The following is a 26,155-nucleotide window of genomic DNA, read 5'->3' on the forward strand; positions in this document are numbered from 1 at the left end:
GAGAGGCACCAGCGGAGACCAAAAAAAAAAAAAAAAAAAGGTCCTCTCTCCACAAAGCGCACTCCAGAGTAATAGAAGAAGTATCTGATTTACAATAATAGAGGAGGACTTGATCACACCTGTCTCAGCACTGGACAGATCATCTGCGCAACAAACCAACAGAGGAACAGTTAATCTATCAGATGGAGAGAACAAATCTGTGGTTATTGGTGGAGGATGGGGTTTGGATAAGGGGCATAAAGAATAAATATGATTTGTAACAATGAATATGCTAATAAAAAATAAATTCAAAAAATAAAATGGTCAATTTTATGTATGTGAATTACATCTCAGTTTTTTGAATATATAAGAAAGAGCAACTGAAAAATAACACACAGCTGGAAGCTTTCATACCGACATCCCCACCTTTTCAGCAAGCAATGATGGAGAATTCTAAAGCAGATGTAAATGTTGGGTCTCAAGGAGTAACCCAAATATAACCATGTGGATATACTACCCATCTTTCTGTCTCCCAATCCCGACCTCTCCCATTTCACTCCCAATAACACCACACACACTGGTACCATTCCAGGGTAGATATCTCTTTGCCCTGAATGCCAAATGGTCTGGTGACAAACTTCCTTTACACACTCATCAAGTTTACATAGTGATTTCACAATATTGTTGGGCCAAAAATAGAGACAGTAACTCTAGCACTGCCATATCTTCCCCTGGAGACTTATGTTCTATAGATCTCTGCCAAATTCTCCATTCCGGGTAATTGCTTTCACTATGGATGCTCTGGAATCCACAGTGGCTTGCCCAATTATTTGCCCTACCAATTCTAAATTCTCCCTAGTTTTCAAAGTTCTCTGTAACCTAATTCTACCTTTCTTGTCAAAAATTAAGTCACATGACTAAACATTTGCTTATTATAGCGTAGAACCTAATCTTAAAACCCCGTCCTGACTGACTTCACAAATATGACTAACTTTCTACTGAGATGTTAGATGATTACTGAGACCTGTTTGAACATATCTCAGGCCTCCCAGCATCTACCACCTATCTATCTCCTTGTCGCTGAACTCTGGGGTGAGACAGCTTCTCGAGTGATACTTTGACCTTTACAAAGGCAGTGGTTTTGTTTTTTACAAAAAGTATAGTTGTACAAAGTAGTAGGAGGAACTTGTTGGAAGGTACCCTACATGCAGGTATCTTTTCAGAGTCCTTAGAAGAACACTTTATTGAGATGTAATGGGCAGTCAACAAGTACTGTTCAATTGAGGCAAATTTCTTTTCAAAACAGCAGCTTTTGTATCTTTACTGCGTCTCTGCTTAATTCTGTCAAGCCAAAAGATTCTGATATACTTCTGATGCTAACTCAAGTTATAAAATCACCTATTAGTGAGTCTTGCTTTGCTTTCTCAAGATTCAACTTTCTTCAGTGGAATTCTAAGTAATATAACTAATCTTTTTCTAGCATGTTTTTAAACACAGTTATTTCTATCATTATTTTTAAAACAGTGAACTGTTATAAATTTTTTATATATTCTTTTCTTTGCCTTTTCAGACCATTAGACCGAAAAAGGATGTTACCAACCATGTTGTTTTGCCTATCAAAACTACAAAGTCCATCAGCATTAAACTCCAGCCCAGAACAGCCAATATCACAGTGTCCCAGAAGCCAAAGTTGGAGCCACCAAAACTTGTGAACAAAAGGCTGACTTCAGGACGTGTTTCTTCTAACCCAAACTGTAAGCCTTCCAGAAAAAGTCATCAGCAGCCTGAAGCTGGATCTTCCACTACAGGGGAACTGTCAGAACCCATGGGGTCACGTAGTATACAGGAATTGAAAACTGCAAAGCAGCAGGTCACAGATCAAGGAAATGCTAAATATACAGACTCTGTGGACAGCACCCATGTTAAAAACAAATCTTTGGATGGCTTTCTAAAAGAGATGAATAAAGAAAATTTGCCCCAAACCTTATCAGAACCTGAGAGGAAGCCAGGTCCTGAATTATGTATTATAAGTAAGCCAAAGACTAACTCTTATAATCAAACCAAGAGCAGTTTGGCTCCTAAACAAGCTGTGGGCAAAAGTTCAGTAAATAGTGCTATACTGAAAAACAAAATTAATAAACAATTTGTTGGAGAAACACAAATTAGGACTCTACCAGTAAAGTCACAGCAACTCTCTAGAGGAGCAGATCTTGCAAAATCAGGAGAAAAACTCCCAAGGACAGTTCCCTCTGGCTTTATTCAAACCCTCAGTAAGACTCAAGCATCAAAGAGACCAGTGGTGAAGGACATAAAGAATATAAAGGTTAACAAGAGTAAATATGAAAGACCAAGTGAAACTAAGGTATGGTCTTATCCTGTTACTGAACAGAAAGTAAAATATGCCAAGCCCAGGACATACCCCAATTTGCTTCAGGGAGGATATAACAACAGACATCCAAACATCAATCAAGTTCAGAAATCCACTCAACCATGTTTTAGACCTCAGACATCATGTCAAAATCAAAAATCAAAAACCATAAGCCAGAGGCCTAATTTGACAGTTAGCAGCTTTAATTCAGTCATTCCACGCACCCCTAGCATCAGAGCAAATGGAATCAACAGTAATGAATACAACAGCAGCATTCAACAAAAAGCACAGACTTTAGACTCTAAGTTGAAAAAGGCTCTGCCCCAGAACCATTTTCTGAATAAGACAGCTCCCAAAACTCAAGCTGTCACAACCACAAATTGCAAAGGAGTCCCAAATGGGGCCCAAACTAATCCTAATATTAAAAAGAAGACAATGGCAGAGGATCGAAGGTACTTTGCTTTAATTCCAAAATTTTTGCAATTGAAGATGATTAGGCAAATTGACAATCAAGAATACTTGGTCAGGAAATAAGCCATAAGTAATGGCTCCTAAGTAATTTTTAGCTATAGCCTTGAGAGAAGATTTGAAAGCAACTAACAAATATTAAGACTTGACAGAGCTGGGTGGTACATACAGGTGTTATAAATTATTCTCTGTTATTTTCTGTATGCTTAAAATAGTTTATTTTTAATAAAGAAATTGAAGCACAGAGAATAGATGGGTGAGAAATAGGAGTTGCAGATGTAGATTACTCATTCAAGAAGTACCCTACAGGGGCTGACCAACAGTAGAACATGGCAGGTTAGAAGGAGCCAGAGTAGTGAGTGAGTGCACATAGCTAGGGAGTGGGAAGGTGGTAGTCCCTTGTCAAGCAGACCAGTGATTAAGTCCAGAAAAGTTATCAGGGAAGAAGGAAGAGGAAGCTTCTGTGAGTCTGAGTGGGCCAAGTTTTAGAAAGTAAGCTAAGTCATAGAGGAACAGTCGGTTCAAATACAAAGTTCAGATTGCAGAAATAGGGATCTCAGGTTGCTGGGGGTTAATATTAACATACATGGTTCTTGAAACTAAGCCAAAAGATTTTCTGCACTTTCCACACAGGACCAGACATAGTCTCATGAGAATGAAACTCCCAGGGGAGGCACATATGTATATCTGGTTGAAGTAGAAAAAAAGGAAATTCCTGACAAGGGTGAAAGGAGCATGTGAAATTGGCTGGTAGCTAAAAGGTGTAGCAGGGTGAGGTGTGGTCAGGATTTAGTCTCTGGACAGCACTGAACACCACCAACAATCTCTTTGCCCTCCTGAAGATACAGAAAATAAACAATTCAGGGTGACGTGGTCAAGAGAGTAGGGTTGGGATAACTTCTTTAGGTAAAGGGGTCAGGAGATGTACTTTCAACAGTGACATCTGAGCTGAGAGCTAACGTTTGGAAAAGGCTGGTGACAAAAGTGATAAGGCTTTTGAGCAGAAAGAAATGAGTGCAAAGACCCTGAGCCGGTGAATGAGGAAGTCAAAAGACTGTTCCTAGGACAGTGTGTTGCGTGTTGAATAACATCGTGTTGATTACAAAAGGGCAGGCATCTGTGGGGAGGGCTGGATCTGTTGCCTCATTCCTCAGGTGTTCCTTCAGTGCCTGCTATGCGCCAGGCAATAGGAGGTACAGTGGTGAGCACACAGTCAGTCACTGCCTGTACGGAGCTTATTGTTTGCTGTATATATAGAAAGTACTAGAGAAATAAGATTAGGGTGTGACAGCCCTAGGACTAAGTTGGCTTTAGAGAAGGAAAGTTCCCTTTCTGTTTATGGTCAGAAGGAAGGCTAAGGAGATAGGAAGAATACCAGGAACACAGAGGAAAAGAATGCCAGATGTCTCAACTTGGACCATTAAGTAGGCAGTTAGAGTGAAGGTAAGTGGGGAGCAGTTGTATGGATTGTGCTCTGGAGTCAAGAAGGGAGAACCGAGGGTTAGCATTCATTCTTTCAAAACTTAGTTATTGGCATTCTGGAAAAAGCAAAACTACAAGGACAAAAAACAGGTCAGCAATTGCCAGGAGCTGGGGGTGGGGGACAGGGTTGACTACCAAAGAGCACAAGAGAATTTTTTGGTGGTGTTGGAACTGTCTTATGTCTTGATTATATAACATCGTGAGTTTGTCAAAACTCACAGAATTGCACACTTAAAAAAGGTGAATTTTGCTGTATGTTATTGAACACCTGTGCCAGGCACTATGCTAGGCACTGGACATCCTAGGTTTCTTCCTTCATAGAGCTTGCATTCTTATGAAGGAGATAGAAAATCAACACGTTGATTAAATATGACAGGCTAATTACAGATAATTATCTCTTGAGGGATAATTATCCCTGAAGTGTCATTTGTGCAGGGGACAGAAGATGCAAGACCCTGAGGCAGAAATGAACGTGGGTCAAAACACTGAAAGGATGCCAGAGTTCCTGGAGGGTAGCGGGCAAGAGGGAGAGTGGTATGACGAGGTTGGAGAGGTAGGCAGGAGCCAAATTGTACTGTGCATTTTAGCCATAGAATACACTTTGAATTTATTTCCCAGAGCCGTGGGAAGTCCTTGGCAGTGACATATTCTGGTTTACATTTTAAAGATCGCTCTAGCTACTGCGCTCAGAGTGAATTTAATAAGGGTTGGAGTGGGAGGATGTGAGTTTGGAGGCTGCTACGTCATTTCAGACAGAAGGCAACAGTGATGTGGATCAGGATGGGGGTAGTGCAGATAGAAGCAATATTGACCATATACAGTGAGGTGTCAGATGCGAGGGAAAGAAAGGAACTACTCAAAGACAACTCCTACTTTTGGCCCTAGCAACTGGATGGATTGGGGTGCTATTTACCAAAGAAAGGAAGACTGGGAACATATTTGGAGATGAACATCAAGAACTTTGTTTTGGACAGTATTGAGTTTGAATTGCCTGTCAGACATTTAATAAAAGATATCAGCTAGACAATAGGTTTTACAAAGTTTAGGACCCCAGTGCTGAAATGTGCATTTACAAATCATCAATATATAGTTGTAATTAAAGAAGCTAGAGAGCCTATATCCAAACTCTTGGGTCTCCACGTCTCGGTTCCAACAGTGGTATATGGTCTGCTTAAAAGCAGGAGTGGACAGTGTGAACAGTAAGGGAGAGCAAGGGTTAGGACTTGGCACCATCAGAAACCAGCTACTTAAGAAAAGAGCCCTACAATTATTGATCTAGTTTGTGAAAGAAAGGGAGGTCACGTGTGGTCAGGAGAGAGCAAAGGAACTGGGTGAAGTGGGTCACTTTGAGCACCAAGACACTACTGAGGGCAGAATGCAGCTGCGGTTGGTCTGGTTGAGTGACAGATAGAAAGCTTATGGTGGGAGAAATGGAGTGCTGAGTTCGTGACTCAGATGGAGGGATGTCTAAGGAAAGCAAGTGTCAGAAGTAGCATACAGCGAAGTGGAAACTCAGAGAAAAATAACGAAGAACAGTCACAAAGTCAAGGAATTTGAAGACTGAATTTCTGGCCATCTATAATCCTGGCATCTTCCTTCCAATGGGTGGAAGCAACCCAGTGCTACCATTACCCATTTGTACATTGCTTTTGGATTCTATTCTCCTGACTTTGTCTATAGTTGAAGGTGCTTAGTAATACTATACTTTAGAAGATTGACTATGTTTTAAAAGTATATAAAAACTAACCCCCCTCCCTTTAATTGCATAACAGGAAACAACTGGAAGAATGGAAGAAATCTAAAGGGAAAATCTATAAACGGCCCCCAATGGAACTTAAAACAAAAAGAAAGATAATAGAGGAAATGAATATTTCATTCTGGAAGAGCATTGAAAGAGAAGAGGAAGAAAAGAAAGAACAACTTGAACTGTCCAGTAAAATTAACAACACTCTGACAGAATGTCTGCAGCTCATTGAAGGGGTGAGTGAGCTTTTAGAGCTTTGGCCCAGAGTCTTGGAGGTTTTTAACATTTTTCTTAAATATATTATAGGGGAGATAACCTTCATCTAAGCAGAAATTAGCGTCTCTTTTTAATATAGAATAATAATAGCAATAATAATAATGACATACACTTAAATAGTGGCTGTTGTATGCCATGTGCTATTATAAGCACTTTGTTTATATTATCTCATAATTACATAATGACCATTACCATGCCCATTTTACAAATCAAACTGAGGCACAGAGAAGTTGGGAAACTAACCCAAGCAGTCTGACTCCAGAGAGATCCAAAAAGAACTTTACCTTCTTCGGGTATCAAGGTCCAAAGAGTAAACATTTAACATTTGGATATAAGCCGAAGTCAGAAGGCAAGGTCATATGTAAAGTTGGAGTATCCTAAATACACTGAGTAGCTATAAAGGGTGCCGAAATTGTATCTTGTTCTCTGCAGATAAGATAAAATAGATGGTAGACAAAGAATATGATCCTTAGAAGATTCCCCAAAGGAAAAATATATTAATAAAAAATGGTGGGGTGGATTTCTGTACTAAGGTCCTTGCCTAAAGCAAGCCCCATTCTGTCCTTTGGGTAGTATGTTGGACATCAGCAAAAAAAAAAAGGAAACCTTCAGTTTAGGTCACTCTGGGCAATATTTTCACAGCATTCAGTTAAACACTATTTTTCCTTTGTGAAATTAAATTTCAGTTCTTATTTTTATTTTTTGCTCTTTCCTTTATTTTCATTGTATTAAAAAAAATCACATTCTCATTATTAAAATTATTTCAAACAATACAGATAAATGACCGCACCTTGCCCTACACACACACACACACACACACGAGGATACTTCAAAAAGTTCATGGAGGGCTGGCTGGTTCTCAGTTGGTTAGAGCACAGCGTTATAACACCAAGGTCATGGGTTTGGATCCCCTTACTGGCCAGCTGCCAAAAAATAAATAAATAAATAAAATTTTAAAAGTTCTTGGAAAGATTCGTATTAATTTTTAATTCCATTTTTCCACGAATTTTTTGAAGTACCCTGGTACTTAGGGATCCCAAGTGTATCTCTGAAGGCAACTGCTATTGCCAGTTATCCTTCCAGTTTTTATGCATGTATATACGTATAGGTACATAGAGAAAAGAAGTACAAAGTTTTGAGTTGCAATTATTTCAGATTTTTATGAATGTTCTTTGGTTGTCTTTTCCTGTCTTTTCCTGGTATCAGTGTTATGCTGACTTTGTTAAATATGTTGGGTATTTTTCCTTGTTTCCTATACTCTGCAAATAGTTTGTACAACATGAGAATTATTTTGTTTTTTGAAAGTTTGGTAAGAACTTGCTCATAAAGTCATCTGAATCGTGCTTCTTTGGGGGATAGTTTTGTGTATATCTTTCCAGTTTCTTGTATGGTTTTGTATTTCTTGAGTCAACTTTAGTTATCTTTGTGTCTTTTTTTAAATCTAATTTGCCAAAGATTTCTCTATTAATCTTTTTATTTTTTTTCTTTTTATTTTTTATTTGTTTTTGGCAGCTAGATGGTACAGGGATCTGAACCCTTGACCTTGGGTGTTACAAGGTGACAGACTGAGCTAACTAGCCAACACACACACACACACACACACACACACACACACATACATACATACATACATACATACATACATACATACATACATACATACATACATACATACATACATACATACATACATACATACATACATACATACATACATACATACATACATACATACATACATACATACATACATACATACATACATACATACATACATACATACATACATACATACATACATACATACATACATACATACATACATACATACATACATACATACATACATACATACATACATACATACATACATACATACATACATACATACATACATACATACATACATACATACATACATACATACATACATACATACATACATACATACATACATACATACATACATACATACATACATACATACATACATACATACATACATTTTTTTTTTTTTTTTTCTGGCATCCGGCTGGTAAGGGAATCCTAACCCTTGACTTTGGTGTTACCAGCACCATACTCTCCCGAGTGAGCTAACTGGCCAGCCCTCTATTAATTTTTTTAAAAAGCTATGTTTATCACTCTTTTTCCAGCTTTTTAGTTGAAAGCTTATATTATTTGTCAATCTGTCTTGTTTTCTTATAAGTACATTTGATACCATATATTTACCTCTGAATTTTACTTTGGTCATATCCCTTGGATTTAACTAATGCTCTTTATCAGTCAGGGTCAAGTGAGAAAAACAGAAACCACACAAGGTATCTCAATAGAAAGAATGTAATGTGTGGGTCGGTTACACAATGTCTTATGTGGGTTCCCTAGAAGCAGACTCTAAGAGGAGGATTTCTGTGAAAGTAATTTATTAGGAAGAGACTCCCAGGGAAAACTGGGAGGGAAGCGAAGTTGTGGGACCAGAAAGGGAAAGAAGGCAAGCAAGGTTAGGTATCAGACAAGTTCATAGAGGCTTACTTTGGCACAGTTCCACAGCAGAGTTCTGGAGACAATGTAAGTCACACCCCTCAGAGTCATCCTGATCAGGGGCAAGGAAGCTGCAGTATTAATACTCCCACAGTCATTTGTTAATGGCTGCCCCTGGGGGGACAAAAATTCCTAGACACTACTGAATCTCTGGACACATACAAGAAGGCACAGGTACTGGTTGTCGGAAATGAAAGCACACTGTGAGCCTGCATGCAAAAATGGTACGGGATCAGAGGCAATACAGTGCTACACACATAGACATCATCTGCTACGTGCAGAGCTGACAGCAAAAAGGAGCCTGAGGTGGCAGTGGCGATAACCACAACAAGCAGCTAGTACCTGCTGGATCTAGGGGAACAAAGAAAGGTTGGGGGTCTCAGAACCTAGAAGCTAGGAGAGATGAACTTTGGTAGAATGGGACCCCAACCCTAAGGAGGGCATACTACCCAGTAGATGCTGGTACCAGAGGAGCTGGAGGAGGGCCCCTGCGGGGCTGGGTCTCACACTTTGAAGAAGGATGCTACCCAGTTGGTTCAACTGCCTCTGAAGGAGCACAGTGAGGTGAAATCTCAGAAAAAAGGTGAAGGCTAGACCCAACTGCTGCTGCCAGGGTGAGGGACCATTGCTGGGGTGATGAAAGCACATCGGAAGAAGGAAGTCTGTCCTCCCTTCTCCACCCCAGCATTCTCCCTCCCTTGGGTTCGATTAATTTGCTAAAGTGGCTCACAGAACTCAGGGGAAAACTTGCTTACGTTTACTGGTTTATTATAAAGGATATTACAAAGGATACTGATGAACAACCACATTGAAGAGATGGATAGGGTAAGGTATGGGGTAAGGGGCTCAGAGCTTCCATGCCTACTCCTGGTGTCACCTCTCCCAGCTTGACGGAGACGCAAAGGATTACTCAAAGCCCATTTCTCCAGAGCAGTGAGAGGCCCAGAAGGGGTTAATCCCAAGGATGATTTCTTCAAGAGAGAAGAATTCCTAGGAAATAACCCCGATTCTCTCCGTTTTTATTCTCCAGGCAAGAAAGTTACAAAAAAGGAACATAGATGGTTACAAAAAGAACAATGAGATATTTGTCATGGCAACAATCATTAGGTTTAGCTGCACAAAGGACAATGCTTATAGCAAGGCATTTTTGCTGTGTTACTATTTTTTTTATCTACAACAGAGACTTTAGTCCTGGGAAAGTTTTCTGCTTTTCCCAAGCTTAGCATTTCTATGTGCAATACGTTTGGTTAGACATTTGCTTTATTAATGTTGGTACCCTCCACAACTGGAGCACCACCCTCCAGGAAGCTCACCTCGTTTGACTATCTAGAAGCTCATGTGAACTCTGTCCTTTTGGGCTTTTATGAAGGCTTCATTATGTAGGCATGATTTATTAAATCATTGGCTGTTAGTGATCAACTTAACCTTCAGCCCCTCTCCCCTCTCTAGAGGTTGGGGCTGGGGCTGAAAAGTCCCAACCCTCTAATTATGCCTTGGTCTTTCCTGTAACCATCCCCCATCCTGAAGCTACACAGAGGGCTGCCAGCCACCAGTCTTCTCATTAACATACAAAAAGACACTTACCACTGTGGAGATTGCAAGGATTTTAGGAGTTGTATGCCAGGAAACTGGGCAAAAACCAAATACAGATGGTCCCCAGTTTACTTTGTTTCCACTGATGATTTTCTAACTTTACAGTGAGTTTATCAGAATATTATAATGCATTTTCGACTTACTGTATTTTCAACTTATGGTAGGTTCATAGGGACTTAACTCCATCTTAAGTCAAGGAGTATCACAGTATCACAGTATTCTGTTTGTTTACTTCATCTGTTGCTTTCTGAAAGAAATACTTTCAAAACATCTGGCACTGATTAGTCATCAATAATTTCTCTTTGTATTTCTGTCAACTTTTACTTTCTTTTTCAAAGCTTTATGTTTTTAGGCACATAAAGACTCATGATTTGCTCTGATTTCTCTTTTGTCTGATATTAACCTTGCCATACCTTGTTTTTGTTGTTAGAATTTGTCTGGTGAATCCTTTTTCATTTATTTTTAGCCTTTTTGGGTTGATTTATTTTAGGAATGTCTTATATGCATATGAACAGATGAATTTCTTTTACTTTTTTTTTTTTGGCAGCTGGCCATGACAGAGATCAAACCCTGGACCTTGGTGTTATCAGCACTATGCTCTAACTGATGAGCTAACTGGCCAGCCAAAAGATGAATTTTTTTTAACCAAATCTGAAACTCTGCTTTTAAAAAGCAAATTTAACCCAAATGGATTTATTGTGATTACTCATATGTATAAACTTATGCCTGCATTTTATTTTGTAATTCAATTTACATGAATTCAGGGCTTGCTGGTTAGCTCAGTTGGTTAGAGTGCAGTGTTATAACAGCAAGGTCAAGAGTTCGGATCCTTGAACTGGCCAGCTGCCAAAAAAAAATTACATGAATTATTTTTTGTTTATTTTCCCTCATTTCTGTACTTGGTACAGTTTTCTTTATTTCATAAAGAAAATAATAAATTGAAATCACAAAGTAAAGTGGTAGGTATAAGTTCAAACATGGTTTGCAACTTTTTTATTATACTCTATGGTTTTTGAATGGTGTACTTTCTGAGTCCTTATGCTTCTGAAAATGTCATTATTTTGCCCTCATGCTGGAAACATAGTTTGGCTGGGTAAAAATTCTAATTTCAGATTGTTTTCTCTGGAAATTTTGAAATTACCTCTTCATTTTCTCTCTTCAATGTGGAATTGTTGATTTATTAAAGTCTTGTGTCATTCCTCTGTACGTAATCCTTTTTCTCTCTCTCTGGAAATGCTTAATATTTTCTTTTTATCTCAGTTTTGTAAATATAGTTCTTTTTACATTCATCCTACTTGATTCTCTGAGAACCTTTCAATCTGAACAATTGTTTCTTTGTCCAATTGTTGAAATTTTTCTTCTACAACTGCTCTGAGTATGTGTTCAGCTTTGTCCTATTTTTCCTTCTAGAAATGCTCTTAGATGGATATTGGAATTACTGAGTAATAGATGTATCCTCCAGAACTCTAAATTTTTCTTTCATACTGTTCATGTCTTTGTTGCACTGGGTTCTGAGAGAATTCCATGGCTGGATTTTCAGCTCACTGACTTATTCTTCAGTGATGTCCATGCCATTGTTCTGCCCTTCTCTTGGTTCATTGTCATAACAGTCCACTCTAGTTTTATGATAGCAATACCCTCTCTTATCATTCTGAAGATAATGACTGTAGTACTCTTAAAATTTGTTCCTCTTTGCTACCTCAACTGTTTGCTACAGTGTTTATTCTTGCTTGTTGAGTTTTATGCCTCTTTCAGGTTGTGTTGGTTTTCCTCAAACATTGGTGACTTGATTGTGAGCTTACCTTTGTGTGCCCCACATCTTGAGAGGAGCAAGAGATCCTGCTTGGCTGAGTGTGCCAGCACCTGGGTTTCTGGACATGTTTGTTCCCCCTTCCTCCTGGTCCATGTCACTGCCCTGCTCTGGGCACAAACCAGAAGGGGAACAAACCAGTGAAGCCATTTCAGTGTTCCTTTTTGTGGGATTTAACCCTCTTTCATATACATGTGCACCTCTTTGTTTTTTTTTTTGCTTTTTTCGTGTCCGGCAACGGATCGCAACCCTCAGTGTTGTGCCCATACCGGACCGGGACCGGCAACAGGATCGCAAACCTCGGTGCTGTGCCCGCACCTCGCTCAGCCAGTGAGCGGGAACCGGTCTGTATGTGGGATCCGAACCCTCGGCGGGAGCGCCGCCACACTTCCAAGCGGCACACTGTAGCAGTGCGCCACCGGGCCGGCCCCATGTGCACCTCTTTGACCTTTGCATCCTTCATACTGCTGTTAGAGTCATATAGAAATTCTGGCCACTACTCATTGTTCACATTATTATGAGTTTAATGAATATGTAAAAAATGTTGATTACTTTTTGTTTTTGCAGTACATAAAAATGTAGGACATATTTCTTACCTTCAGCCATGATAAATGTTTTTCTGTCTATTTGGTCTCATGTGACTCTTAAAATTTAATGATCAGTGCCGAAGCTCATTAAAAATATACAATTAAAATGTGTGCATTTTATTATATGTACATTATACCTCAGTAAAATTGAAATTTTTTATAAGTTCAAAAAAATTAGTGATCAGGTGATTTCTACATGCCTACTGTGATAAAATATCAGGAGATGTGTGAGTAATAGTGGAATAATTACCTCTGGGTATTTTTTTTCCCAGGGTGTACTTTCTAATGAAATATATACCATATTGTCGAGCATTCCTGAGGCTGAAAAATTTGCTAAATTCTGGATCTGCAAAGCAAAGTTGTTGGCAAGTAAAGGTGCCTTTGATGTTATTGGACTATATGAAGAGGCCATTAAAAACGGGGCAACAGTGAGTATCTGTCTTGGGATGGGTGACTTCTTAAAATTCTCTTTCATGTGGATTCTTTGTTTGCAAAATGGCAGTTACATAATGTGTTAAACTTCTAATTCACTTCATAAAGTTATACACAAAATAAAAGAAGTACAATATGTCCTTTATGAACATTCTGATTAAAATGTTTATAGGAAATTGTGTTATATGTAAACCAACAGAATCACTTGTCAGGTGACTGTGTCTCACAACACTCATTGTAAAAATATGCACTTATGGAAAGTAATAGCATGGAAAGTTATAACATAGCATCAATATCCAATTCTTGTAAAGTAAAGGCATACCTTACCATAATGAACCTAAAAATATATTAAACTCAACACATCAATATTCATAAATCAATAATTGAGAGCAATTGCGTGAAATAACTTGTAATTCTAAAACCTAGAAAAAATATTATGTAATATTTTTAAAATGTACATCAAATAGTTTTATAACTCTTTTCTCTTAAATGTCATTTTCCATGTCATATTCTACAGTACCTTTTCCCATGATTTTTCAAAATCAGAGTTGTACATGGACATAGTTTAAAAAATCAAATAGTTTGCTAAGTTTCACTCAGTAAGGCCTCTGCCTCCCTATTCTCCCATTTCCCACTTCCCAGAGCCTGATTATTTCTATATCTACATCTATAGTTTCAGAAAGTATGCTTATGTTGCTGTTTCTTGATTTTTCAGATTTAGAAGTGATTTGTGGACTTCTAGCTATGCAGGGTGAGGATTGAACCCTCTTTCACATACACCTGCACAGATCCCCAACACACACACATATACACCCCTGTCTGTCATTCTTGTAGGTCTTTTCCATCTCTCCTACTTCCATTAAAGTCACATAGAAATTCTAATCACTAGTCAGTCTTCACATTGTTATGATATGTAAGAAATATATTAATACATTGAGCCATGTATACGAGGGTATTTCAAAATGTTTGTGGAAAAATAGAATAATCTTTTATTTGTACATCTTTTTTTATTTTTTTTTTTTCCCCTTTTTGTCTTTTTTCGTGACCGGCAACGGATCGCAACCCTCAGTGTCACGCCCGGGCCGGGCCGGGACCGGCAGCGGGATCACAACCCTCGGTGTTGCTCCCGCACCTCGCTCAGCCAGTGAGCGGCCGGTCTGTATGTGGGATCCGAACCCTCCCGCCGCGCTCTCAAGCGGCACACTGTAGCAGTGCGCCACCGGGCCGGCCCCTTATTTGTACATCTTGAAGTACCCTTGTAAACTATGATTACTTTGCCTTACAAGCACAACTGTCTGCTTCTCCTGGAATTAATTGTTGTCTTGTTTTGCCTTTGCCCGGTTTTCTGAGTTTTTATTATGTAATTAATTCCCAAACTTCTCTGATTGTCTAAATTTCTCAATATTTTCAAAGCATCAGATATTCTATTTTCTTTCTTAGAGACCTTTCTCCTAAACCTTCTGTTTTATTCTAGGCTGCACAAACTGTCATTCTTGGAACGCTCTTCACCATCCCCCTCAGATTCTCTAAACATTCTTCTTAAATTGGATGGATCCCTTGTTTCTCAGAACCCATATCAAGTTTTTTTTTCTTCCTGCATTGTCTGCCTCTTCTCCAATGCTTTTCTTTTCTTTCTCTTTCTCTCCATTGTTGTTGTTATTGTTTATTTGTATTATTTTGTTTTGTTCCCTATCATTCCTTAAAGACTTTACTCAGATGCTGGTGAAACTGGGCTGTTTGCATATATTAGAGGTGGGTTTGAAAAAGCTTATTAAAAGCTCTGGACATATGAATGGGGCTTCTGCATAGGGTGATCTGGCTGAGTTGATTGGTTAGAGAACCCTCAATATCAGTATCTTTAGGTCTTTCCTCTTAAACCGGTCAGATTCTCTAGAGAAGTCTCTTCCAATCTCCTCCTTGGGAGCCAGAAACCAGGCTGCCAGTGTCACGAGGGATAAGAGAGCTGGGAGTCTCAACCCTCAACATGGAAACTTTCATTTGTCCCCTTTTTTCAGGTGGCACCCCACCTCCAGTCTTGCATGATGTCCCCCAGAGACTTGGAGAATATGGTCTCAGTTTTCTGTTAGGATAAAGGGTATTGGACACAGTCACCAGGCTACATGGAGTTTAAGGGTATAGGGTGGATTTGGAGGTCTGAATGCTTTTTGAACAGATGCCCGAGTCCTCCTGATTTGGGCCCCACCATGCATTCCTGAGCTCTTCAGAAGCCCTGTGATATGAGTCAGGCTGTTTCTCAGCTACACTGCCAGCTTAGGACTCTGCTCTCTCAAATTGCTCACCTCTCTTCCTTCTGTATTCCACCTTCCAAAATCTTACTACTATTTCTTCTCTCCTATTCTTTCTGATTATTGCCTCTTTTTAATCCCTTTATTATCATTTCAGTAGTTTCAATATGGGTTAGAAATAAATGTGTATTCAATCCACCATTCAGTATACCAGAAGCCTGTACACACTTGATGAATGTTTTATATGAATGTTTTATATAATTCAGACTCTTTGCAATGTGCTCTGTACATTTATTCTCTTTTCATTAAGCTTAAAGCATAATTCCTTTTTAGATTTTGTAAAAATGTATCGAAAGCTTTGCTTATTATGCTCTATTGTCTGTTTATATCTATTATTTATTTGATACAGAGTCCCAGCCCACAAAGACAAACCTCTAAATACAAGACTGCTTCAAAAAGTTTGTGGAAAAATAGAATTAAAAGATAATATGAATCTTTGCGTGAACTTTTTGAGGACACCTCATATTATGTCTCTATAAGAAAGTAGTTTACTTTCTGATATTGTGCTTCATGGCATGATTTACATACCTTTGAAAAATGAAGTCTATCTCATAATTTTATCAGAAAATTGCTTTTCAATAAAGTTTTTTGTGTTTTTTTGGTTTTTGTTTTTGGGTTTTTTTTTAAGGTATGTTGTGTTACCAAATAAAAGAAGAAAGAAGGCTGAAGAAAATTGCCCAAAATACTAACAAAGATTGTATTTGAGTGATGGGATTATGGGTGATTTCCTTTGTTAAGTTTAACCTATTGCTCAATTATTCTGTAATGAGGTATATGACCTTTAGGATAAAATTAAACAGTGTTGCGCCAGCCCCTGGGTCACTCAGGAGAGTGCGGCGCTGGTAGCGCCGAGGCTGCGGGTTCAGATCCTATATAGGGATGGCCGGTGCGCTCACTGGCTGAGCGTCATGTGGGCCACACCGTGCCGAGGGTCGCCATCCCCTTACCAGTCACAAAAATAAAAAAAAAATTAAACAGTGTTGCGCCAGCCCCTGGGTCACTCAGGAGAGTGCGGCGCTGGTAGCGCCGAGGCTGCGGGTTCAGATCCTATATAGGGATGGCCGGTGCGCTCACTGGCTGAGCGTCATGTGGGCCACACCGTGCCGAGGGTCGCCATCCCCTTACCAGTCACAAAAATAAAAAAAAAATTAAACAGTGTTGATAACACCAAGGTCCAGGATTCCATCTCTGTACAAGCAAGCCACAAAGGAAAAAAAAAAAAAAAACTAAACTAAGCACGTCATATGTTTTTACATATGACACCTTTTCTCAATGGCTAGCTTTACATCTTTGAGCCAGAATCTTTACATAGGAACACATTTTCAGTGGCATCATACAAATCAATAGGAAAATAGAGTCTGAATTAGAGAAATTTCATTATAAAAAACTTTAAATACATCTCTTCATTAAAGTCAAGTGTGCCAGCATTTAACCAAAACTTCTGGTTTATTTGAAGTTATATAAAGTTTCTTAGCTCATTTTTTCCATGACTATTTTTAATATTATTCATGGATTTTTCTTCCTTTCTTCCAGCCAGTACAAGAGTTACGGGAAGTTGTTCTTAATATTTTGCAAGACCCAAACAGAAACACAGAAGGTACTGTTATTTTTGTATTCAAATTCATTCCCTCTAGCTGTACAAGTGAAAAATATCCAGGACCACATGGGGAAAAAAAGAAAAGAATTATAAGTCCCCTAAAATACCTCTCACTTCTTGGTTTTCACGGCCTGTCCCATTCAGCCATTGTCATCAGCTGATTTATTTCTGTTATTGAAAGTAAATACACTGCTCCACATAGAACAAAGGTGGTTTCTATCAGAGCAGACTACACTAGAGTGTCCTGCTTCCCCAGAATCCTAGGTGGGAGAAGACAATGGCTCCTATCAGGGGAGAATGAAGCAAAAGGGAGAAATGGCTTAAGTTACATGTTTAATCATAATAAATCCACCAACACTTACTCATCTAACTTCATGTTCTCCCTTTAAAAAGAGCCATCTCAGGCTATTGTTAACCATTACTGTCACTGGTTGAACTTTAGAAGACTTCTGTGAGAAATACTGTGCCAAACACAGTGAGTGACATATTATAATTATGACATGTTATAGGAATGAAAAGAAAAAAGAAGCTGTCTTTAGAAAATAAAATAGTCTTCTTAGTATCTTAGAAGGTGACAAGTCTTTTTCCTTTAAGAGTAGATTTAACTGGAGAACTATCAAGTCATGTGAATTACAACTAAGTATCCCACTACTTTTGGGAATAAGGTCATAGAGTAGATATACTCAATGGTAGACTCTTGCTGGGAATGAGGCTAAAATTCATATATCTGGTTATATATAACCATATATTCATATATTTGGTTAAAATTCATATATCTGGTAGTGTTCTTCAAAGGACTAAAAAGAGGAAACAGGAATCCATGCCTTTAATTCATGTAGGCCCTATTGACCTCCCATAGGGTCTCAGCCTTTACCTACAGTGTCTGGCTCTCTCAGTCTAATTTCTTTCATTTTGGTTGTTGTGGTTGGGCTGTCATGAAAATTGTGTTAATGCAATACATTTTTCACCCACTGTTCAAGGTAATAGCCATGTGGTCATCCCTGGTTTGGGAAGGAATTGGGAGGTGAGTTAACTGTAGTGAGTCAAGAAAATTGATCCAAGGTATGGTGTAAGTGTACAAGCCCAGTGATTAGTTCCTAAGTCATCTCTCTTGAGAGTGAATAAGAGATTGGGTATGTGTTCAGACTGTTGAAAGGGTATCAAGGATCAATCTTCAACCATCTGGAGGGCTCATTAAGAGGGTGGCCTGAATCAATCACTCTTTATTTAGTATGTGGAGTCCATGAGGATTATTGGGAAATCATTGTATGTATTGCTTTTTCATTTTATTGATTTTTTAGCTTATGTATTACAGTGCTATATCTTACTTTCCCTCCTGACCTTGCATATACAGGAATTACTTCTGACTCTTCAGCTGCTGAAACTAATATAACATTAGTGGAAGAGCGGGCCAAGAAGATGGAATCTGGAAAATCTTGTCTTTCTCTGAAAGAGAGGGAACAGGTTACAGCAACACCCCAAATAACCAGGGCAGAACAGGATAATCATCTTGGTATCAAATTACAGATTACCCCAATCCCTAGGTAAGCAAACTCTAAAGCAGGCCTAATTGTTCTGTGTTTCTCAGTTCTCCGCAGATCCAGAGCAGCAGGAGTTTATAGATACTTCTGCTTCCTATGAGGTCCACGTAGCCTAATCCATGTTCAGCACTGAGGAAAGAGCTGAGGGTGAGGGGAAGCTGGAAACATTGACAGGAGGGTCTGTGTCTTTTCTCTGCATGCACACCATCCCCCTCCCACCACCCATGATGAGACCTGACCTGCAGTGAGACAGGTGCTGCCCAGTCAGGAGTATTAAATTGGATTCACTATCCTGCCTCCCAGGATCGGTCCTACCACTTCACTCCCATGCATCATGTACTTGCAGATCCCACCTACCTTTCCTGCCAGTCCTGGCACAGATGGGAGAAGAGGGAGAGGAGTAGACACAAAGTCCCAAGCAGAGGCCACCTTTAGCAGTGGGAAAGAGGGGCAGCAAATAGCCCTATAAGAAAAGGCAAGGCAGTTGAGTATGTACTGTCAAAGACTGCTCATAATATCAGAAGCCTTTTGTTTTTTAACAAGTTTAAGGCAGAATTGTGGTACTTTAAGGAGCTATGTCAGGGTGTCAATGCCATTTTCAAAAGTGTTAGTGGGGGCCGGCCCGGTGGCGCACTGCTACAGTGCGCTGCTTGGGAGCGCAGCGGCGCTCCCGCTGAGGGTTCGGATCCCACATACAGACCGGCCGCTCACTGGCTGAGCGAGGTGCAGGCGCAACACCGAGGGTTGTGATCCCGTTGCCAGTCCCAGTCCGGTACGGGCGCGACACTGAGGGTTGCGATCCGTTGCCGGTCACGAAAAAAGACAAAAAGGAAAAAAAAAAAAAAGGGTTAGTGCAGTGTCACTCTTCTCTGTTCATGATCTTGAAAGGAGAATTCCAAACAAGAGCACCAGGACAACAGTCCTGTGTTTTAGTTCCCCAGAAAGCATGGCAGGATGTCTTCCAGTCCTGAACTCCTCTCTCAGACACAATATTTCCTCACTGCAGTCAGCTCATGGATGGACAAAAGCAGGCAGTCAATCCAGAAACCACCTAGATTTTATTAGGAAAGCTTTTTAGCAGACTTGCCTGCCAGTTTTTTTAGGCTAATCAGTGGTTTTGTGACTTATAGACCAGATTCACTACCTGGAAAGGTCTCGGCATCCTGTCCTCCAGGCTACTTTGTATTGTAATGCACTTACAAGTTTACAAGGAAGATGCCCAATTTGTTCCAGTTTCAATCTGTGGTTTAGTCCACCATCTTAAAAGATATTTTTTGAATAATTCACTGTCAAAGCTAGAAAGAATGTTAGAATTCACCGGTCCAACCAAATTTGGTGTTAGGCCTAATTTCCTTAATGAGTCAACTCTTTTGGAAATTTATAGAATAAACAAACACCAACTACCAAGTAATTGACTTCAGATAAAAACCACACTTAACATTCATTTAATAAATCTCTATGCATACACCATTCAAGAGCAGGTGGACACCACCCAATACATTCTGGAAATCAGGGAAAAGCTGCCTTAGAACAAGAGCTGTTCTAGACATATCTCTTGTATCAGCCTATGTTGAAATGTCCGTGGTGTTTTATTATGGCATAAAAAACAGAAAAGGAATAATAAATAGAATATTTTTAAAAGATATGAGGTTTTGAATGCATCTCTTGCTGTCTCTCAGAATACAGAGGATGCCAGGAGTGCCAGACATGAAGCTTATTACTCCTGTACGGCGTTCATCAAGGATCGAGCGAGCAGTGTCCCACTACCCAGAAATGCTGCAGGAACACGATTTAGTCGTGGCTTCTCTGGACGAGCTATTAGAAGTGGAAGAAACAGAATGTTTTATATTCCGTAAAAATGAGGCTTTGCCTGTAACATTAGGGTTTCAAATCCCTGAATCATAATTTCTTGATGCTTTTTTTTTAAAAGGTGTTTCAGAGCCTCCATGAGATGAGAAATGTCCTTGTCCAGTTGACCTGGGAAAAGAAATATAATGGAGAGGCATCATGGTTGCAGATTATGGATTCAGGACCTAGGAAGTAATTCACTGGACTTTCTTTCAAATTTTATATCCCCATGGGAAGTTCTTTGGTTTATGTGTTGAAGACTGTAGTTTGCCACAGTTTTACAGCATACACAAATTTTAAACCATTGAATATTAATTTACCCCACAAGTGTGATAAAAATTTGTACTTTATTGATCTACTTTAATCCCAACATAGTTGTTTTCTATATCAGAAGGTTGGTCCCACGGGATAATGAACTTTCTTTTCTTCATCCACCTTAGCAGAGGGGGAAGTTCCTAAAGCATGGAAGAGCTGAGCTTTGAAACTAGCTGGCCAGGCTGGATGGGGTGAGACAGACGGCTGAGTCAAATGCCCTCATTTTACAGATGAGTTTATACTAGCTATGTCTTTGCTCAGAGATCACAAATGACGTTTATATGTCAGCTTTGACTTCCATCACAGTATCCTCGTAAATGAGGGGTGGTTATTGTCCTTTCTGTGCCAGGTCTCAAATGAAACACAGTCCTGAATTGGGGTAGTCATCTAGCTTTTTATATCCAAACCTAATTTTGCATTTGTTCTTTAGAAATACTTTATGTAAAAACAAAAGGGGGCAGGAGAGAAGTGTGGGAAGGGGACACTTGCTTCTTCACTTCAGTTCTTTGCTCTGCCAGGGAACGGCTGGCCTGAGAAGGCAGTGCAAGCCCCAGAGACCATTATAGGTTGCTTTTTCTTCTTCCTGGGCAACTGCACTTGGAAATGTAAAACCAGAGTCAGTATGTATATATAATGTATAGAAAAACCTAGTCAACCCATTTTAAATATTAGCTTTCTTAATATATAAGTATATGTAGAACAAAAATAAAAACCATTAAATTTTTGTTCACTCCTGCTTATTTGTTTATCTTATTTATTATAGAAAACAGTAATGATGGTTTGGCCTGTAGGAATAGAGTTTTGTCTGGGGAAACACCAATAGGCCATTCCAAGAGGACTCACAGGGACAATTCATTATCATGGAGAACTTACCTTGATCAAGGGTCTGACTGTCAACCTCACCCAGGAACTGGATTTTTTCATTGTGAGGAAAGCAGATCTATTTTTGAAGGTCAGATTTATAATAACAAGGTTTATAAATCTGGGCTACAAAACCATAATGCCAGCAGACAATAAGAAATAGAAATAGACTTTTGTAACTCAATAGCAGAAAAACAACCTAATTAAAAAATGGGCAAATGATATGACCAGATATTTCTCCAAAGAAGACATAAAAATGGCCAACAGGCATATCAAAAGATGCTGAACATCACTAATCATAAGGGAAATGCAAATTAAAACTACTATGAGATATTGCCTCACACCTGTAAGGATGGCTATTATCAAAAAGATAACAAGGGTGTAGAGAAAAGGGAACCCTAGTACACTGTTGGTGGGAATGTAGATTGGTGCAGCCATTATGGAGAACAGCGTGGAGGTTTCTAAAGAAATTAATAGTAGAACTGCCATTTGACCCAGCAAATTCCTCTTCTGAGTATACACCCAAAGAAGATGATATCACCACCTTGTAAAGTTTTCTACACTCCCATGTTCACTGCAGCATTGTCCACAACAGCCAAGATATGGAAACAACCTAAGTGCCCATCAGCAAACAAATGGATAAAGAAAATGTGGTACATATACACAATGGAGTATTAATCAGCCTTAAAAAATGAGATCCTGCTATTTACCACAACATGGATGGACCTAGAGGACATTAATAAGCCAGAAAAAATTATTTCATCTCACTTAAATGTGAAGTTTGTTTTTAAAGGGGGCTTAAATACACAGAGATAGAGAATGAAACTGGTTACCACGGGCTGGCGGGGAGTGAGGGGAAAGGGGAGATACTGATCAAAGGATACAAAATAAGAATGAACAAATCTAGAGATCTGACATACAACATGAGGACTAAAGTTAATGAAATTATACTAGAGATTTTTGGAAAGTAGATTTTAGCTGTCACAAAAAAACTAACTGTGAGATTATCAATAGGTCAATAAGCTTCACTATGCTAACCATTTTGCTATCTACATATATCCCATAACATGTTGTAAACCAGACATAATAAAATTTATTTTAAAATTATTTTTTGAGGGCCAGCCTGGTGACGCACTCGGTAGAGTGCGGCGCTTGGGAGCGCGGCGGTGCTCCCGCCGAGGGTTCGGATCCCATATAGAGACCGGTCTGCTCACTGGTTGAGCGCGGTACGGGTGCAACACCGAGGGTTGCGATCCCGTTGCTGGTTGCAGTACGGGCACGACACTGAGGGTTGCGATCTCGTTACCAGTCACGAAAAAAGACAAAAAGGAAAAAAAAATTATTTTTTGAAAAAAAAGATTGTCACTACAACTGAAATGCAGGAATCCACACAGCCAGCCCTCTCCTTCCATGTGAAGAGGGTTGCTTAGAGATCACGAAATCTGAACATGGACTTAGAGGAATCAAATATTCAAAATCAGCAGACTAAGACAGCCTGAAGCAAGTCCCTCCACGTTAGAAATGTTCTGGCCTCGGGCCTCAGACGCTCTGACCTCAGGTCCCTGTGATTGATCCTGCACTGCCACCCTTCACTTGTGCTTGTACCTTTTCTTTTGCTTCTAGAATGTTTCATCCTTGCTACCCAATGCCTCTCCCTACCCTTGACCTAGAAGTCAGCTGTCTCTTTATGGGGGTTTTACATACATCTCCTCAAAACCACTGTTGCGATATCACAGCTTAGTTCTCAAAAAAGCAGCTTTATTTTCTTCATTGCCAGTTACTCACAGGATGTGTCACAGTACCACCCTGGGTACTAACAGTAACACTGCAGGTTGAACTATTAGTGTCTGATAATGGACAATTTTCAAAATGACAAATTGGACATTTTGAACAGCCTGAGCAGAGCCTGACAGAGCCTTTTTGGGTACAAAAGGAGGTGGAGATGATTACGGATGCTACAGCAAACGAAGAAAACTTCACCCTAATTCTGGGGCTCTTTGTGGATACTCAATAACACTTTTGTTTAGTAAATAGCTGTTCCTAGCAGTAGGGAGCAGGAGGAGAGAATAGGAGGGAAAAAAGCAGGCCTAATCACTTGGGAGGAAGATTCACAAGGAATTGTGATGGAAATATGCACCTTTGCAGACATCAAGCCTAATGTTGTTTAGGGACGGTATTTTAGAGGAGGTGAGTGTAAAGCGAGTTTTAAAGGAAGACGGACAAGGAGGATTATACACAGCATCACTGCAGAGTGACAAACCAGAAGACAACAGTTCACGTTTACCGGTGTTTCCTATGCCAGGCACTCTGCTGCATCTTTCACATTCTATAAAAGACTTTTTTGCCTGCCTGGCATGTACTCTTCTAATACAAGCACCATAATTTCCTTAGAACCACCCCTTTCCCACACACAGCCTATGTGATTTAAGAGCGATGGACTCCATCGTGACCATGTGACCCAGGTCTGGCCAACCAGGGCCAGTGGCACTGACTGGAGGGTGGGCTCGTGTCTCAGTCAGAAGCAATGAGACTCCATTTCCCAGACTTTCATTGTTAAGAGACTTTTTATGGCAGAGTTGCTGGAAAGGGAAGATGGAAATCTGGAGTTTGGGGGCAGCTATAACCACATGGACAAAGCCTGCCAGAGAATAGTACCAACACAGAACAGACTTGAGAGCTGGAGACAGCAAGGCTTTGTCCAGTAACATCAATTTGACGTCCCAGCTAACACTATGCCTGGAGCTGGCCTAGCCCTGGGCTTTTTCATTATATGAATAAATTCCCGTTTTTCTTAAACTGATTTCATTTAGGTTTCTGTCAGTTGCTTGCAAAAAAAATCCTGAGTAATGTACATACACACACGTACACACACACACAGTATTGAAAATTCTTATTTATTGCTTACTCTGGCCAAGCTCTATGAATATCACCTCACTACATCCTCACAATAGCTTTATGACAGATACGGAAACAGTAGACAGTCAACGACAGCTATAATTTCAAACTCAGGGCTTTCTAGCACCAGGTCCACAGCTTTTAACTCCTCTCTCTAAAGTAAGGAAACGAGGACTAGGACGGTGATAAGGAAAGAGGAAATCTGAGAGAAGGAAATTCTTGAACTGTTCGCAATTTACCAAACAAGAATCACTGTGACAGCCAAAGTTCTGTCATTTCTTCTACCAATAAATGATCACATTATGTAGTTCACTACCCCAGGGATGCTGCTTCTGTTCTCTTCATTTCCTGCCTTCTCAGGACTCGATGCTAGAATTGGGATATTTTGTTGTTTTTTTTTTCTTTTTGTCTTTTTTCGTGACCAGCAACGGATCGCAACCCTCAGTGTCGCGCCCGCACCGGACCAGGACCGGCAACGGGATCGCAACCCTCGGCATTGCCCCCGCAGCTCGCTCAGCCAGTGAGCAGCCGGTCTGTATGTGGGATCCGAACCCTCTGCGGGAGCACCACCACGCTCCCAAGCGGCGCACTGTAGCAGTGCACCACCAGGCCGGCCCTAGAATTGGGATATTGATTCAGCTGCTATAACTAGTGCAAATGGAAATGTCTCTCTCTCACACATCAGCAGTCCGAGTGAAAGAGCCCAGTGCTAACATGGTGCCAAGCCCAGGCCACGTCTGTCTTGTGACTCCACCATCCCTAGGGTGCAGCCCCCAACCAACTTCTCTCCCCAGCCAGTGGGGAGGGGGAAGAGAAAGCAAAAGACATGCCTCTCCTTCCAAGGCTACAATTTGGAAGTTGGATACTTTACTTCTGCCCAGGATGGAGGGGCCAGAGAAAGCTGGGAAACCTCTATCAGACGGCCACATGCCCAACTAAAACTTCTTCCGTAAGTGGGAAATGATTATCAGTGTCTGCCACACACAGTCTTAGGAGTAATGGTGTACATCTCTAAGGCACAGAAAAACTGGAATATACAGGTGACATCAGGTTTGTTAAAAAAAAAAAAAAAAAAAGCATGCTGGCCAGTTAGTGCAGTGGTTAGAGTGCAGCATTATAACACCAAGGTCAAGGGTTCAGATCCCCATAACAGCCAGCAGCCAAAAAACAAAAAAAAAAGAAAGGCTGCATAGAATGAATAGCTCCCAAATAGAAGTATCTGTCCACCCTACCCAGATAAATTTCTGAGTTTATGAGAGTTCTAATTCAAAGCTTTGCAGCCTTTCCTCTTGTCTCTCTTTGTCCCACCGCTTCCCCTGCAGTTCTATAAGCAGACCCAGAATAACAAGAAACTGGGTGGCATGCTTCATTCAGTAAAATATGCAGGACCCTGTAGATGACAGAGATACAACGGTGAGCCAAAAGGACCTGACCCCACGGAGCCGAGAGTCTGGGGGGGAGGGACACATGTCAGTCAAAGAATCACAAATGTAAACGTCCTGAGAAAGAGAGGCC

At 40.1% G+C, this 26,155-nt stretch overlaps 1 protein-coding gene across 1 annotated transcript in view; it reads left to right on the forward strand.

Moving 5' to 3' along the window:
- The window catches only part of CKAP2L (cytoskeleton associated protein 2-like), a 34,407-nt gene extending 12,849 nt beyond the window's left edge, over positions 1-21,558 (forward strand). The window contains exons 4-9 of the mRNA XM_008579325.1: positions 1,550-2,799; positions 6,070-6,277; positions 13,118-13,273; positions 17,117-17,180; positions 18,535-18,724; positions 20,401-21,558. Coding sequence (XP_008577547.1) covers positions 1,550-2,799; positions 6,070-6,277; positions 13,118-13,273; positions 17,117-17,180; positions 18,535-18,724; positions 20,401-20,626 — 2,094 coding nt within the window. The 3' untranslated portion in view covers positions 20,627-21,558. The remainder of the gene's footprint in view (positions 1-1,549; positions 2,800-6,069; positions 6,278-13,117; positions 13,274-17,116; positions 17,181-18,534; positions 18,725-20,400) is intronic.
- Positions 21,559-26,155: the final 4,597 nt, after the last annotated feature.

Source organism: Galeopterus variegatus, unplaced genomic scaffold, assembly GCF_000696425.1.
Source record: "Galeopterus variegatus unplaced genomic scaffold, G_variegatus-3.0.2 Scaffold1858, whole genome shotgun sequence".
NCBI lineage: Eukaryota > Metazoa > Chordata > Mammalia > Dermoptera > Cynocephalidae > Galeopterus > Galeopterus variegatus.